At 36.1% G+C, this 18,192-nt stretch overlaps 1 protein-coding gene across 45 annotated transcripts in view; it reads left to right on the forward strand.

The window, feature by feature from the left end:
- The window catches only part of LOC135704034 (zinc finger protein 420-like), a 111,987-nt gene that overhangs the window by 41,987 nt on the left and 51,808 nt on the right, over window positions 1–18,192 (forward strand). For 42 of the 45 annotated variants that reach the window (XM_065225435.1, XM_065225436.1, XM_065225437.1 and 39 more), the window contains one exon: window positions 17,549–17,632. The exons of the other annotated variants lie outside the window; for them this stretch is intronic. In XM_065225435.1, coding sequence (XP_065081507.1) covers window positions 17,549–17,632 — 84 coding nt within the window. The remainder of the gene's footprint in view (window positions 1–17,548; window positions 17,633–18,192) is intronic. 45 annotated transcript variants of the gene reach the window in all.

Consider the following 18,192-nt stretch of genomic DNA (forward strand, 5'->3'; position numbering starts at 1 on the left):
TTGTGTGCGGCGTCGGAGGTGAGGTGTAGTGACAGAGAGTTACCTCACCTCACACGTTGCGCAGAATAGCACTGAAAGTCTTCTCACACCCTCACTAGTGACGACTCGCAGAATATAGATGAATGTCACAGAAGCGCTGGTGACTGGTAATTCGTGTTACACCCGAAAGGCAGGGTTACTTCCACTCACTTGCTATAAAAAAATTAGTTTTTTTTTTAAATTATGAAATCATTAGATGTTATAATGATAATTAGTACTTGCAAGATACAAGAAGATATTGTGACTTATAAAACCTGTCAATTTCGCTTTCAGAGCGTCACAATAAGCGATTTTACGATTCGTGAGCGTTCACTCAGAGTGAGCGCTCACGAATCGTAAAATCGTTCATTGTGACGCTCTGAAAGCAACATTGGCAGATCTTATGTGTCAAACACACACTTTACAACCTTTTCTTGTAACTTGTACTAAGTATCATTTGCAGCAAAAAAAATGCACGGCAAGGTAGGTGGAAAAATCATTCCCTACCGATTTATTGATCTATTTATTTTACATTGCCGAGCACCACTGCCACTTTTTGCTCGGGTACTCGCGAATATTACTAAAGCCCACCAGGGAGTAAGCATTGCTTGGCTACTACCTGGATCAATCTTTGTTTACTAATCACTCTACTCAATTGGCGCCACAGGTTTACTTTCGGATGGATTTGATCAGGTTATAACCGTTTAATGTTACATTTAACTGTCGTGCAACATTTTTGATTGCTTATGAATACCCGAGCAAAATGAGACACTTTGAATCAGTAGAAAATTAATTGCTCAATAACTCGGTAAGGAATGATTTTTCGACCTACACGGGAAAAAATCCGATCTCCGAAATGAGAAAAATGACTCATGATTTCATGAACACAGCGTATTTTCATGTTATGAAAATACACCATGAATAATATTCATGATATCATGAGCAACTTTTGCGTAACGCAACAAACATTTCCAAAATCATGAATCATCCGAGTTGAAATCATGAGCTAAATTCATGGGTTTAACTTCAACCAAGAATGCAAAAAGAATAAAATAAAGCATCAGACTGGATTCGAACCAAGAACATTGAGATCATTAAACCCACACTTTGACCAGTAGACTATCAGTACTTGCATAAGTTGGAAAACAAAAGGCGTATAAGAGATACCTATGTAGTGCGGTTTATGAACAAGTACGTGTAACGCTTGTAGCGGTCTTGATTCCACTGCATTATGAAATCATGAATTTCCATGACGAAATCATGAATCATTGTTACGATTTCATGGGATGGCAAGTTTTTTTATTCATGAAAATGGAATCGGATTTGTTTCCGTGTACCTTGCCGTACATTTTTTTAACTGTAAATGTGGTCTACTCTCATCTCCTTTCGGATGTAACACAAATTACCAGTCAATATAAAAAATGCAATACTTTTGACACATCGGATTGTTGCGCATTTTAATCGGCAGTTATAGATTTCCGAGCAAAAGTATTAATGTCGGTTGTCAGTGGACTTCCGGCACTAAATTTAGTATTTTTCAATTCCGACTCGGCACAGTTGCATACAATTCGCACCGGAGTACCAATTAAATTTCACCTAGGGTAAGTGTACCAGCTATGGCCATACATTCCTATTATGGTGTGTTTCAATTACAGGGCTGTTACAACAGGCGTGGATTTCGCGAATTTCGTCGTGAAAATCGCGGAAATATTAAATGCTGTCGCGAAAATCGCGAAGGGACTGATGCTCTGTCACAAAAATTGTGAAATTCATTGTAACCTTTCCGTCCCGGATTATTTTGCTGTCATCAATTTTGTTCATGGCTCTCAATTTTTTTGCAATTTTTCCGGCCGTTTATTGTGGCCTTTTTCAAGGGTTAAACAATCTACCGTTTGTCGTTAAATGTTGTTTGTTGCCACGATAAGCTTTATCCCACCATCTTCTTCAAAATAACCGTTGTAAAGTGTAGTGTCGTATACAGTGTTGGAAAAGTTCGCGATATTTCACGAAGTTCACCAAGGGAAAAGTTCGCGAGTCATAGTGAGTTTACGCGAACTTTTCCATCACTGGTCGTATAGTGTCCCATGTTAATTAAAATCAAACTCAATGAACCATACAAGAAGCTGCTCCAAGCTTATCGTGGCAACAAACAACATTTAACGACAAATGGTAGACTGTTTAACCATTGAAAAAGGCCACAATAAACGGCCGAAACGTCGGGAAATGCAAAACTAACTGTTTGGATTACCCTAGACTGAGAAAGTCATAAAATAAATTATTCATATAGACACTATGAATCTGTTGGATATATTTCGATACTACAGACTTTATCTCAGTCAGTGTTGGGAAAATATCAAAAAATTAAATCTCACCAACGCCCAAGATCACGCTTGATTTTCGTAGACAAAAATCAACTAGCAAACTACTGCGGTTGTTTTTGCAAGCTGTGATATCGCAGCTCGGAATATCAAGCTAACAAAACTCACCAACTGCAAATCTCACCAAACTGTGGTGAGATTGAGTTTAATGATTTTTGCTTTACTCCCGAATGCAACCATTATTTCCATAACGGCTTGCAGCAGTCCGTTCGTGTCTGCCATCGGTGAAGATTAAAAAGAGATAGCAAACTAGGCTTTCTCTTTCTAAAAAAACGATGTGCAATGGAATCATTTTTGTATTGAGTCAACTCTCAGCTTGATTTTTGCACATTGTGAATAGTCTCGCAATATCAAAGGAGCTTGTAAAATCAATATCAAGCATGATATTTTGTTCCAATATCACGCGTGATATTGCGAGCGCATGAGAGCAGAAAAATATCAATTGATTTCTGATTTTGCCAACACTGATCCCAGTTATGGTTGATCTAGTAGAATAAATCATCTGAACTCCAGAACGATTTGGAGAACTTAAAACATCTGGTATACATGGCAACAGTTCTTGCATGATCGACAATAGACACTTTGACACTTTGGGCATTTTTCGATACTACAGACATTATTACAGTCTTGGTTGATCTAGTAGAACAAAGCAACTGATGTCCTGGACGATTTGGAAAACCTATAATTTCCGGTATACCTAGTAATAAGTCGTACATGATACACAAAGTCACATAGGGGAATTTACGTATTCTCGGCAACCTAAGCAGCAACCTTCTTTCTATAGCCTTTTTCTCTAAGGAACGCACACATATGCAGTATTGGTTTGTTTACAATCTTTTGCTGCCAGCTGCTCTAACTATTTCAGTCGAAAGAATTGTCAAAAACTGTTTTGAAACGCTTTTACAAAGCTCCAATCTTCTCTAGTGAGAGCGAGTATTGTCGGCAACCAGTTTTTCTTCGGCAACCGTTCCATTTGAACTGCATGTAAATCTGCTGTGCTATTATCGGCAACTCGAAATCAGCTACAATTTTTAGTGCGTGTGTTTCATTTCAAGAAAACCCTACTAGATTGCTTTTTCTCAGTGGTAAAAATATAGTCAAATTGAAGCTGAAAGCATAAAGAATCGTTTGCATGCATTCAGCGAAGTGTTTTCGTAAGAAAATCCAGTGAAAATAGTGTTTCAATTTGGGTTGCCGAAAATAGTCTGGCATGCCGAAGCCGTCATTTCCCCTATATACGATTCGGTTATGATTTGAAAAAGTGCTAGGATCATATTAGAAATAAAAAAAATGTCATGAAAATGTCTCACCATTGTACAGACCCTAAGGAATATCCGTGTAATTACAGAATCGCGACGTAACCAACTAGTGTGACTTATGAAACTTTGGTAATTTCTCGATTATGTGCAGAGTGTTTGGTTTGAATCGATGAAAAATTGAGAAAACTAGAGCCAAATTAACTACAACATATAGGACAGCAAAATATGTTAGAGACGCAAAGGTCAATTTTCAAGAAAATTTGCATTTTTTTTTTCAAATAATGTTTCATCAAATCTAGGCCGGTATTATTCAATACAATCTCATAATGTAAGGGTGTTCTATTATGTTCACTAATTACTCAAAATTTATACTATACATAAATAACTGAAGATGATACATTGTTATTTTTTATTTATTTTTTCAAACGTAACAAACGATAGTCCTTTAGCTCAGTCGGTAAAGGCGCAGCTACAAAGCAAGTCCATGCTGGAGGCGATTGAGTTCGTCTCCCGTCCGGTCTATTAATTTTTCGGGTTGATAAATTTCTCTACTTCCTTGGGCATAGGATGGTACAGGCATATAAAGCTCTAAATTAAAATGTGAAAATACTTCAATGAACACTAAGTTGAGAGCAGGCAAAAATCTAATATGCTATAAGCAATAAGCTTGAAATGCCATGCAGTAGTATACAAATGGTATTTTTAGGTAATTAGAACAGTTTTTTTTTTCTGTATCGCGGATTAGAAGTCGCGGATTTCGCGGATCAAATTTAGAAAATCTTGTAACAGCCCTGCAAATATGGCCTATGGAATTCCCATAGGTCATTATTGGAACACACCATAATAGGAACGTATGGCCATAATTGGTACATCTACCCTATTAGGTAGCGTAGCGGTACCAGCTGAAACACTCACCCCTATTCTGTATTTCGTTTCGAACGAAATTCTCATGCAAAAAAAATATTTTTTTGTATGAGAATTTCGTTCGAAACGAAATACAGAATAGGGGTGACTGACTTTAGGGGAAAACCGTGTCTTAATGTGTCCTATATTGAATTCTATTTAAATAATAATGAGGACAAATATTCAAAGCTTAACCCTTTATAAGGCCGAGCGAACCAAGCATGCAATCAACTCGTACCACAATAAAAGATAAAGTTCACGTGGTGCAATGAGCAAGATCAGTTTTTATTTTTAATAAAATAGCTCAACAATTTTGTATGACATTTTTGTTGTTAAGATTTCGGATTTTTTTCAAAAACTTTCAAAGAGGTGTAGTTTTTCTGAGCGTGTATCAAAATTCCTGGAATTTTGACTACTGATTGAACAAATATTCAAGGTTTATCTGAACAATTTCGAACTTGATCGATTTGGGTCTGTCAGGGACTTTCCAGGGAATAAAGGAAAGGGAATTTCACGGAATTTCCAAGAAATAAAGGAAAGACCCACAAACTTTTGGAAAACCCTTCGATATTTAAAGACTTATGAACTTCAGGGAAGCTCTTATAAATTTAGGGTCAGTTAAGTCCTTCAAACTTCAGGGAAGTCCCCAGATCTTTGAACTTGAAGGGAGTCTTACGAACTTCTGAGAATTTCTACGAACTTCGTGGTACTTCTACGATATTTAAGAAATTCCCATGATTTTCAAAAAACTCCGAACCTCAGGGAAGTTCTAAGATCTTAAAAAAAGTCCTTCCAACTTCGGCGAAGTCCCATGAAATTCTGGCAATACAAACTTCAATGAACCCTTCAGGAAAGACCTTAACGCTTAAGGGAAGTTCTACGAACACTAGGGAGTTTCTATGAACTTCAGCAGTCAGTCTTTTTAATAATAAGAGTTATTAAACCAGCGTTGTTTATGAAATCTTTTAATCATATGAATTTGAAATCATGTTGTAATCAAAATTCCGCTAAATAAGATCCTTAATCGTTGACAATTGGCGGAAAATTTAAACAAACTGGAAATCCGTAAAATTGTTAGAAGTAAAGGTTTGTTTAAAGAGTCATCATTCATATCACACTTCGCAATTTCACCTTGAGATAAACTAGCCCGTTGGCTAAAAATTTCAATAATAAAGCTAAAAAAATCGCATTTTCAAAGACAGAAATCTCAAGATTTAGGGGCTTTTAGATCTCTAAATTTCAGACATTAGATAGGGCTCCGTGCTAGTCCGTCGTATCTCAGCTTTTCTTCGTCATACACCCCTAAAATCGCTCATTTTACGGGCTATCGCAAATGTTTCAGTGTCAATCGTAATTAATCTTGTAAGCAAAGATGTTTTTGCAAAAACATGAGTGAAAACGCGTTGCTATTATAGTTTTAGCACATAGGACGGAAATAGGCGCCATGATACGACGAAGTAGCGCGGCTCCCTACTAGCTTCTTTACAGCAAACGATCAGATAAAGATTTCACGGGCATTCACAAGAACCTTAATACCGTAAAACGGGGTAACATTGATAGTTTTTTAAAGTATATGCTAAATATTTTTTACAGCAGTGAATGTTTTTAAAATTTTATATTTTTAAAACAAGTACTGAGGATCCAAGAGTTAATTCGTTAGTAATATGTTGAATGAAAATTAAAGCATTTGCACTATTTTTTTTAGTTCTGTGACCGAACTTCAGTATGAATGTAGAAAAAAAATGAGTGAAACTCAAACAATTTAGTTCTTTAAATATGAAACTTTGAATGATTATATAATCAAAAAACTTCATAAGCAATAAGAATACAACATTTAATTTGTGATGGCTGTATCGGAAATACATTTCATAAGTGATGGTTTGAGTGCTTTTTCAAAAAGGCGAAAAACGCGAAAATGTTTTTTTAATATTTTTGTAAAATATGTAACACATACTAGGGGAATTTACGTATTCTTGGCAACCTAAGCAGCGACCTTCTTTCTATAGCCTTTTTCTCTATGGAACGCACACATATGCAGTATTGGTTTGTTTACAATCTTTTGCTGCCAGCTGCTCTAACAATTTCAGTCGAAATAATTGTCAAAAACTGTTTTGAAACGCTTTTACAAAGCTCCAATCTTCTCTAGTGTGAGCGAGTATTGTCGACAACCAGTTTTTCTTCGGCAACCGTTCCATTTGAACTGCATGTACATCTGCTGTTCTATTATCGGCAACTCAAAATCAGCTACAATTTGTAGTGCGTGTGTTTCATTTCAAGAAAACCCTGCTAGATTGCTTTTTATCAGTAGTAAAAATATAGTCAAATTGAAGCTGAAAGCATAAAGAATCGTGTGCATGCATTCAGCGAAGTGTTTTCGTAAGAAAATCCAGTGAAAATAGTGTTTCAATTTGGGTTGCCGAAAATAGTCTGTCATGCCGAAGCCGTCATTTCCCCTATATAAAAACTATATACGATATCAACGAAAATACCTTAAGCTACAATATGGAACCAATGTTTCTTATTTGGAAAAAGCACAGGGAGTAAATTTATTCTTTATATTATACCATCAAAGTTACCCGCATTTTTAAAGATACCCCGTTTTACGGTGCCTATTTTGAAATTCCGCATTGCGCGAAGAATGATGGTACAAGGACTCACTTTATTTTTTTTTATTAAAAATTGTTTTTTTAAATACATGGTTTTTAAAACCAGGAAACTTTTAAATCATTGACCGGGAAAAGCAGGAATTTTAAAATGGAAATTCGCTTGCCACGCTGCATTTGGCATCCACTCTAATTTATGATGGTTTTATAATGGGAATGAATAATCCATTTAGTTAAAATACAGCATTTCAAAGTGTAAACCATTGCTGTTTAGTAATTCAGCTTTTCGCTGTTTCAAAAACCTTTTTTAGATTGCCTAGTTTTAAAAATAAATTTAAAACAGTTCTCAATCCCTCCATAAAACTGTTCTGCAATTATATCATAAACTTCATCAGCAACTGTTTATTAATGTCTTGATTAAATACTCTAAAACAGTGTTCAATCATTACAAAAGCAACCATAAAATCAATTTAATTTTAAATGAGAGCAAAAGGCATATTTTAATGCTTTTTAGTCTTTTTAAAGTGTATTATAAAATCCACAATTACTCTGTTTACAAATTGAATTCCATATCTTTTAATGGATCCTCATAGTGAATTAAACCAAAATTTATGACAAGGAAATCTCGAAGGATAGACGAAGTAGGATGACAAATTCAAGCGATTCTAACGATCGAAGGGAAGTCGATTTCAGCAAAATTTACTTCCTTAGAAGAACCAGCACGTCCGGTTGAACCGGTACCAATAGGTGACGATCGGAATTACTTGGATCAGTACAGACAGCAAACTGCCAAGCTGCCAGTTAGCAGAGATTACCTGATCTCCGATCCCTGGCATCGATTTTATTCTGCGAAAGGGTCAACTCATCAAAAATTTCATTCAAGCGTACATTCATGCGTCGTTTGATGGTGCACTTCGGGAACCATCCGGAAGAAAAGGATCTTCTTCGGGAACAAGCTGTTCGAAATGCTGAATATAATACAACAGTATCGCACACTTTCTGAGTAACTGCTACCAATCCATTGCCTGGAAGAACGCTGGATCGCACAGCGCAACTATAGAAAGATAAACAAACTTGACGTTTAAATTTTGGCCGGCAGCTTTGCCTCCATAAATGCTGGTTAAAATCTGAACGGGTTAGGATCAAGCAAAACGGCTTTAGATAAATACAATACAGTCTGCAAGTTTTGTTTATAAAAGCCTTTTTAAAACCTTTTTAATTTGTAAGGGATTTCTTGAAAGCATAACAACTTTTTCACAAATGGTCCATGAAAATCCACTTTTATGCCTCCGCCATATTACAATTAATTTGTTGGTTTTGCACAATCTTCATTTTTCTATCTACATTTCCTTGAGTATAATTTTATTTTGGTCAATTTAGCAATAGGCAAATATTTAAAATGCAAAAATCTTTTAAACAAATCTTGGCTAAGCTAGATGATTGATCTTAAGAATAATTTGGTTTTTACTTAAATTTAAAATAATTAGTAAAATCGACGTTTTCCGAGGGCGGATTAATTTTTTTCGGTGTTATCACGTACATTTCACATGAGATTTAATATGGCACCTAAAACAAGGCTACTTTATGAGAACTATTTAAATAATGTTGGTAATTCAACAGGATTTTTAAACGATCAGTTTTATTTTAGTTATTTTGATAAGATCGGATGGTAATTATGAATTATGAATTCTTTCCTATCTTGATTGATGTTTTTCTAGTGGATTTAGCAAGCAGCTAGGGCAAACGGCTCAAGAAAGGGTTTTATTGCTACCAAATAGCTTTTATTGTAGCTTAAATACGGTTCTCAAAAGGTTCTCAATGCGTTCGTCATATAACCTTCTTGCATTAAATCAATCCTAAAGAGCTCCGAGAATACATCTTTCAGAACCGTCTCCAGGGTGGGCCAACTAGACAAATTCTAGTCTTAATGAGGTTGGGGTGAATGCATCAATGGCAAAACAGCCTTGACCAGGGTTTTATGAATGTTGTTTTATTGTAGCTTTGTAGTATTTAATAAAACTTAAAATGTTACTTAGGAAGCCACAACAGTTTAATTTGATTTGTATAAAAAATGACTGTATGTTGACATTAATATTGCTGTCAAACTCTCAGTTTACATTTGTTGTGGCTCAAAAAATAAGGCTTATTGCCAAATGTTAGAAGTTTCCATCAGTTAAATCAGAAATTGAAAAAAAGGTTGTTGCTGGCCTTATAAAGGGCTAACCAACAATTCCAGTAATATCATAAGCTTGAAAATGACATTCTTTGCTAAGTTATTGTAATGTATCAATAAATTACAGTAACATCTTACATGTGTTCAATATGAAGCAATTCATGTACTGCCGCTTTTCGCATAACAGTCCTATGCAGATAGGAAGTCAATGGGCATTTTAGCAATTGCCTGTATTTAGACAAATACTTATAATTTTGACTATGTCTTAAATTTTAGGATTCCATGAACTCCTTGAAAATAAGCCAATTAACCTATTACGATAGGCCAGCGGTTCTCAAACTTTTGTCGAATGCGATAAATTCTATAAGCTCGCTACCTACCAATATTGAACACATAATATTGTAAGGTCAAAATACCCAAAAGTTTAAAAATGATCAATAAGGTTCAAAATCGGCCGTATGATTGCCTGAAACTCAAAAGCAGATTGGCTTTGAAACATTTGAAACGGCTTAAAAATTCTAAAATTGTCAAACAAGTTGAAAAAATAATATAATATCCCAATTGCGCTAGATCGCCAGAACAGCCCAACAAACATTGGAAGCACAACAAGAGCTTATTCAGTCCAAAATTTGCTTCTTCAGCTAAAAAATGGCTTATTCAGCCTTTAAGCAGCTCAAATTGTTTGTTGGGAGTACAAAAACTGACTTAAATGTGTGGGAATAATCTATTAATCGTTAAAGAGTCATCGAAACGCATGAGTAGCATCAAAACGACAAATTAACAATAACACTATTTAATCATATAGTCGAGCTGTTTTTGGAGGCGCTTTTTCCGGTGATTTTTAGAAAATGAGGCTATAAATTCCTGATTTTTTAGGCCTACCATGAAAAATTTATTTACCCATCTGGCGACATCTGTTGGATTAATTGGTGGAAAATAACGCCTTATTGATTGAATGCTTCTGTTGAATCGCTTTCAATTCGGATAACTTGATATATACCGATTACTTTTTCGAAGGGACGTGACAGCTTTTGTAAACAATGAATTTAATCGTCGGTTTGGCGTAACTGATAGCTCGCCCACGCATACTAATACCACTACCAGGCAGAGGAAAAGTTTCCATATCTGATGGTATAGTATTGTGCTAACGCTAAGTTTTGCGGTACGTTCGCAACTATAGGAGCGTTTACCCTACAGTTTTGTTTTCATTGCCTGAACATCAAATTGAATACTCGTTTTGTTATCAACTGGAAAAATGTAGATCACATTGAGTTTTAAGCTGAGCTGCCCTTTTGTATTGTTGGTTGGAAAATCAATCATTCGAACGATGGGGGCCTCCCATAACTCAGTCGGTCAAGGTGCAGCTACAAAGCAAGACCATGCTGTAGGCGGCTGGGTACGATTCCCGAACCAGTTTAGGAATTTTTCGGGTTGGAAAGTTTCTCGACTTCCTATGCCCAGGGTAGAGTATGATTGTACTTGCCACCAGTGTTGGCAAAATCATCAATCAAGTGATATTTTTCCGCTCTCATAGGCTCCTCAATATCGCGCGTGATGTTGGAACAAAATATCATACTTCATATTGATTTAACAAGCTCCTTTGATATTGCTGCGAGACTATTCACAACGTGCAAAAATCAAGCTGAGAGTTGACTCGACACAAAAATGATTCCGTTGCACATCGTTTTCTTCGAAAGCGAAAGTATAGTTTGCTATCTCTTCTTAGTCTTCATCGATGGCAGACGCGAAGTGACTGCTGCCAGCCGTTATGGAAGTTTCGGTTGCGTTCGGGTGTAAAGCAAAAATCAAGAAACTCAATCTCGTCACAGTTTGTTGAGATTTGCAGCTGGTGAGTTTTGTTTGCTTGATATTCCGAGCTGCGATATCACGGCTTGCAAAATCAACCGCAGTTGTTTGCTGGATGATTTTTGGCTACGAAAATCAAGCGTTATCTTGGGCATTGGTAATATTTGATTTTTTGCCACACAATGCACTAATGCAAAAATGGTACAGACATCGAAAGCTCTCAATTAATAACTGTGAAAATGCATCTAGAACACTAAGTTGAGAGCACGCAATAAGCTAATATGCGATAAGCAATAAGCTAGAAATGCGAAGAAGAAGAAGTTGAACGATGTTATAACGGTATAGAACAATATTTCTAAGCATTTCCTATTGATCGAATAATTTCTGAAAACTGTCAGTTTGGGTCAATACAGGGTTTGGTGTCCTATGTGTTTCCGAACAAAGTTAATTCAGAATCATAAGAGTTCTGTCAGAAATTTTTCATAGCTTTACTAAAATTGAAGATTTGTGAATTTCGCTTAACGCAAATTATTTGTAATTGAGGAATTCTAGGCCAAAATAAGAGCAAATTTCAGACTCGATTTTTCCTACAACTTTGTCTCAGACGTAATTTTGATTGAAAGAGACGTTTTCGTACTATGATTTATTGGAAAATACCGAATACGTCATTTTGGTGAGAGTCGAAATGAGGTGAGAGTCAAAATCACCGAATTGTGGAACATATTTGAATGACTGCCCACAGCAAACAATTAAAGTTGAACAATGGATAAGGTCCTAAGTAACAATGACAGATTTTTTTGTCGGCCATGGGAAAGCATTTCCATATATTTTCAAAACACAGGTCGATGAAAAAATCTGTTATCTAAGTGCCGTAAACACGACAAGAAATGGTTTTATAGCCACGACATTAGTCGATTAAGAGGTTCGTGGAAATCGGAGCTCGATCCGTCAGTTGGCGTGGAATTGTTAAATTCTATTTTAGGCTATTGCGGCTAGGCTGCATGCTGATTCCCATAAAACGAATATTCTCAGAACGAACTCGATAAGTAACAGTCGGAAATCAATGTCCGACGCCATATTAAAATCCCCCGTGGAAAAATGTCTGGAAATCCCAAAACAAATAAAACATTTTCGGATAGACGACGAGTAGAAGCTGGAAATCGTTGTTCGACTCCAGCACAGAGATCGACAGTAATCATGCATAAGGGCGTTGCTGCGATGATCGATTCCCTTCGTCGATTTTCTCTTTTGTTTATAACTCGCTTGGATTAACATTTCTCGGTGCGTTTGTTGTTGCTTTTGGTAGCTAATACAACCTGTTACAGCACTGTCTTTGACAAATTTCAGAAAATTGCTTCCCTTAGCTGTAGCAATTTAAAGAGAAAATCGATGAAGAGAAGTTAGGTTCTTATGCATGCTAACTGTCGAGATATTTGGTTACGGTAAATAACTTTCGAACTCGGTAAATTTAAGCTGATTAATGAGACGCAGCCTAGAGATAGCGTGGTTTTGTAAAGCTTGTTTACATCCAGACTAGCTTATGTGTATTTTCAAGCGTTTTGCTCCATTTAATAGACACAATTTTGATTGTAGAGTTAAACAAAACCCTTTTAGAATATTCCTAAACTCGACTAGTGTTGGAGTTATTCAACTTATAACGAATAAATATCACCCCAGGAAAGTTTCACAGTCTCGATTATTCGGCATACGATTTTTTTCTATGACATGTTCTTCTCCTACACACTGAATTAAGATCACCAAAGACGGTAGAATTTTTGAATTTTTCATAAATTTTTAAACTTTTACCGAACAGTTCCGTAGTTCGAAATTTGAGGCCTGGATTAGTGCGTACTTGAGGCAAATATTGATTTCCATTCAATATATATTTTGAACAATGCGTTAATTTTTAGGTTGAGAATTAACCTTTAGTATCGAGGTTATGAATCGTAATCTACATTAAAAAATGAATAAAAATTCTAAATATAACTGTACCGGACTAGAACTATTTCTGAAAATCATGTAATACCAATTACAACTGCAAAGATGTGTTAATGCATATCTAACTGAAAATATCAGAACTTCTATAATCATTATATTGTAGGGCTTCGTTAGAAATGCGATGTGGCTGCTTTAAATCCCGCACAAAAATATCAAAATTGTGAAACATTCAGATCAACAAAAACCCACTATTTCCCGATTTGACCACATAGAGTTGTATAATTGAGATGGGTCTACCCCGTTTGGCATACAGTCGTTTGGCATAATGCCGTGAAACAGTTTTATTTTAGTTGCTAAAAATCTCAATAATAATGAAAAGAAAAAAGTAAATTTTACCTCTAGTTGGCATCCAAACAAATATTAATATAGCTTTAGTTTGTTTTAATAATTAAAACAAACGGTGATAGCACATTTCTCGGGATGCCACTTTCCGAAGATACATCTCCAAAATATCATTTCCCGGAATGATACGATTCCCAGATATTCTTTTGCCAGAATGAGCTATTCAGTTCTTCTTCTTCTTCGCATTTCAAGCTTATTGCGTATCGCATATTAGCTTATTGCGTGCTCTCAACTTAGTGTTCTAGATGCACTTCCACAGTTACTAATTGAGAGCTTTCGATGCCTGTACCATTTTTGCATTGGTATAATTGTGTGGCAAGTCCAATCATACTTTTATGCCCAGGGAAGTCGAGAAATTTTCCAACCCGAAAAATTCCTAGACCGGACCGGGAATCGAACCCAGCCACCTCCAGCATGGTCTTGCTTTGTAGCTGCTCCTTTACCGACTGAGCTAAGGGAGGCCCAGCTATTCAGCTGCTGTACCATTTATTATTAAATTCTCTTCTTCATCAAATTAGGGTGGAGAACGGCTTTAGTCCTCTCAAGACCCTATTTCAAGCATGAGGTAAACAATAACTCACAACCCTCTTCTTGTTTGTAGTATGATGCTTCACTATTAGAGATAACGAGACTTTTTTTTCTAAAAAAAAATGAAATCTTACTTAGAAAAACGTATGGGGGAAAAATGTCTTGACAAATTTCTCCCCATATAATTTCTCTGACATTTACCAGCTCTGGCACGGATAGACTTCTGATAAATTTTCTTGAGAGAAACTCCGTACTTGGAATAGGTTCTGAAATAAGCTGAAGCCGTTCTCGACGATATTAAAAGAAGGGAATAATCCCTTCTTTGTCAATGTATTCATAGAAGGAAATTTTTCCTTTTATATTAAAATATTCAAAGAACAATATATTCCCTTATTTATTAAAATATTCAATGGAGTACATGTACTCTTCTTTATGAATCTACATGAAGAAGGAAATATTCAAAGAGAGTAGAATTACCGTCTTTATCAAAATATTGGATTTGATATATTCCGAATGGTTTAACGACCATTAGGCCAAACAACTGCTATGAGGTATTCCAGGCCAAATAGCAAAATAATAATTAATTTTTGACCCTCCGATTTGCATGAAACTTTGCATAACAGTTTTGCTTAAATTCGACCATTTTGGATGATGCATTTTTTTTTCCAAAATGGTATCTTTGACGTTTCCAATACATTGAGCACGAAAACGTCACTTCTGATCGAAATGACGCCTGAGCAGCGAATCCAAACACATAAAGCAACCAACGATAAAGACAAATCGCTTGCTGCTACTACCACGATAAACTCTCTCTACAATATAGCTTGATCGGAGTTGCAGAAGGATAATGATATATTGCTTGCCTGCTTTGTTGCAATATACATGGTTGAGGATATAGCTTGATCGGAATCGAGAAAAGACATTACAAAAAAAATCCCATTAACACACGTGTATCATCTTCGGCTTTACTTCGTGAAGCAGCTTGCCAACAATATGGTCGTTTCCTTCTACAAGCCCGAGCGAGCTATATTGCAAAGGCAGTTTGTCATGAATAATAACAATAAAGCATTATTGCTTCCCATTGATCGCTTGTCATTTTATCATTTTGAGATGTTTTTGATTGCTTGCGTCTGAGACAAAGTTGTGGAGAAAAATAAAGTCTTTCTAGGAAAAATATACCTATAATAGCGGAAATGGCTCTAATGTTGGTCTATGGATCTAAGATTGGGTCCTTCGCTAAAAATCTGCTATTTATCAATTTTATCTAGATGAACGCGTCATTGGGACCGTACTAATGGATATATTTGGTCGCCATTGAAAAGTCGATTGCTGAATTTATATATGGGTCCAAATTACGGGCATTTAGGCCGACATTACATCCATTTCCTCTATTTTTTTTAAATTTTCAGTATTAATTCTAAAATGAGAAATATTTCAAAATGTACTTGTTCTAGTGGCGATCTAACGATAGCGTTCGTGGCGAATAGGAGAAATGGAAAAATGATGATGGTCTCAAAATTTTGCACGTTGAGGTATAGGAAAGAAATCTTGAAAAGCATTTATTATCCGAAAAAAAATATTTGTCATTTTTTTCAAAGCTGCTACGGAGGAAGAAACCTCAAAAGCTATCTGATAGACGTATAATTTAATTTTTCTTCTTCTTAGTTTTCGTTAAGATTCAAACTTTTCTAACCTCATATGCACAACCAAATGTATAGAAAATTCTTTATTCGTTAAATAAAAACGTTTTTAAAATATTCTCCCATACCTCGCCGTGCAAAATTATGATACCATCATCAGTTTTCTAGTTCTCCGATTTGCCACAAGTGGCGCTTTATGCTATCGTTAGATTGCCAATTCTTAAAATTATTTTTTAAATAGCCCATGAAAATGCAAACTTTTGAAATATAGAAAACCTTGGACACTTGAAAATTAATAAACTTGGTAGAACAACAACTTTTAAACATTTTATTAGTACGCTTTTTAACATCGTTTTCGTCTGTGTGAAAATTTCATAAAAAAGCATACTTATAAAAAAGTTAAAAAATTTGACCAAAAGTTGTTGTTCAATTTTCAAATATCCAAGGGTTAGCGGTTGATTTTGGTCAATTTTCAAATATCCAAGGGTTAGCGGTGCCGGTGGTGGTGGTCTTTCACCCCAGCAGGCCTGGGTTCAATCCCAGTTGGCGCCGCCGGAATGTTCTGAGGCATAACATCTCTGATCACGCCTTCCTTCGGATGGGAAGTAAAGCCGTTGGTCCCCGGTTCATGAGTTGATGGGTCGATAGTTAGGGTTCAGGTGTGGGAGCTGCCTCCCTGGCGTCGGTACCATTGGTGCTCAGCACGGCAAACAAGATCGACGGAAAACAAATCAAGGGAAAAAAAAGTATCCAAGGGTTTTCATATTTTAAAAGTTTGTATTTTTCATGAGCTACAAAACATATTTATAAATGGTGAACAAAACCATGTTGAATGATGAAATTTCCAACTGTTTTTTCTGAATTTTACTCTAATTTCCTAAAACAAAATTACCGTGTTTATCTTTCCTGTAAAGACTTGATTGTTCTCTAAATTTTTTTCTTAGATGTCATTTCAATGAAAAGTGACTTTTTCGTGACATTTTGAAAAAAATTCAAGATCCAAAATGGCTGAACAAACAAACAATTACGCAAAGTTTCATACAAATCGAAGAACGTCGAGTCCGATCGATTCGTCATTTGGCGTGGAACTGCTTTAAGTTAAACGACTTTATACCAAACGACTATTATGCCAAACGGCTGTATGCTAAACGGGATAGACCCAACTGACTTCTATCACTGATATCTCTCGGATGAAAGCTCAGCCACGCATACTGGCAACACCACACCGGGTAGGAGAATAATTCATCAACCTGTAGGCGTTGGGTGTTAGTTTTGATGTACGAGAAAGTCATTGTTTACAAATGTTGGTGTTGCAATGTTTCTGTTGCCATGTGCTATTTATTTAAATTGCACAGTCAAATTTTTCTTATTCGATATCATCTATCTATCTCGGCTACTTCAAACACGATATTTACGTAAATGGTCTCGCTGCGATATAGCCTGTAGTAGCTCCAATGTGACTGCTAGATCAAGAAATGATTCAGCGACGATCCAAACAAAATTATCCAAAGGGTAAATTTTCATGAAAAAACAAATCAGTTGTGATTTTAGTTCAATCGAATCACATAGACTTCTTGAAGGGCTCAAACTCTCGAGCATTCGATGGCGACTTCTTCGGCAACGAAAATATATATAACCCCTATTGTTATTTATACTATTGTCCTTGAAGCTCAATAACTTGCAACCTTGGCTTTGTGACTCTATTTCCCTCCGCATTTTTTTTTTGTTCAAAATTGGTCCAATCGTTGAGCACAGTTCTTCACCACAAAAGAATATCTATTTCCCAATCACGAAATCCCCCCACTCGGAATCAGCTGGAGATACTTATAGTCCAAGTTAGGAAGCATGGAAGTGTGCCCTCTCTCTTCATTATCTTCGTCTCTGTTTCTATTCCAAACAGATTGCATACCGGTGAGACGCCCTATCATTGTACCTATTGCGAGAAAAAATTTACCCGCAAAGAGCATTTAACGAATCATGTCAGGTGAGCGGTTGGTTAGCTGAGTAAGAGCTTGTGTTTTTAAGTGTGTCCAAAAATGTGTCCTCCCCGACTCCATAAAACAAAATGTGTTTGCATTTCTGCCATTGTACCAGTACAAACACGGAAAAGTAATGCGAAGAAAATTCGTCCTCCTAACGCCACGCTAGAAAATGTGTGACATCTCGAAGCAAGAAATGTAGAACGCATCGGACGCTCAAGCCAGGAGTAGCAATTGAATTTCCACAATGCTGAAAAACTTTACGAAAACAGAATGATTGTTGCCAGTGACAGGAATACGACACAAATGAATCTTTTTTCAAAATTTAACTGAAAATCTAGTCCAAATTGACTACCTTTTGATCGCTTTCGGCCTAGTTGTTTTGTTGACACCTTGTCCTTGAAATCATTTTGGAAATTTCAATTCGATCGAACCAAATTAAGAAAATCTCGGGAAAATTTCCTAGCTTCATAAGATTGAATATTTTGCGAACCTTTTCCCGAGGAAGGCAAGGCACCGTGTTTTACTTTTCCGTTTTTTCTCATTTGTTTCGTTTTGCAAAAAA

This window comes from Ochlerotatus camptorhynchus, unplaced genomic scaffold, assembly GCF_037179485.1.
Source record: "Ochlerotatus camptorhynchus isolate MF236.1 unplaced genomic scaffold, CSIRO-AGI_Acam_v1.1 ptg000229l, whole genome shotgun sequence".
NCBI lineage: Eukaryota > Metazoa > Arthropoda > Insecta > Diptera > Culicidae > Ochlerotatus > Ochlerotatus camptorhynchus.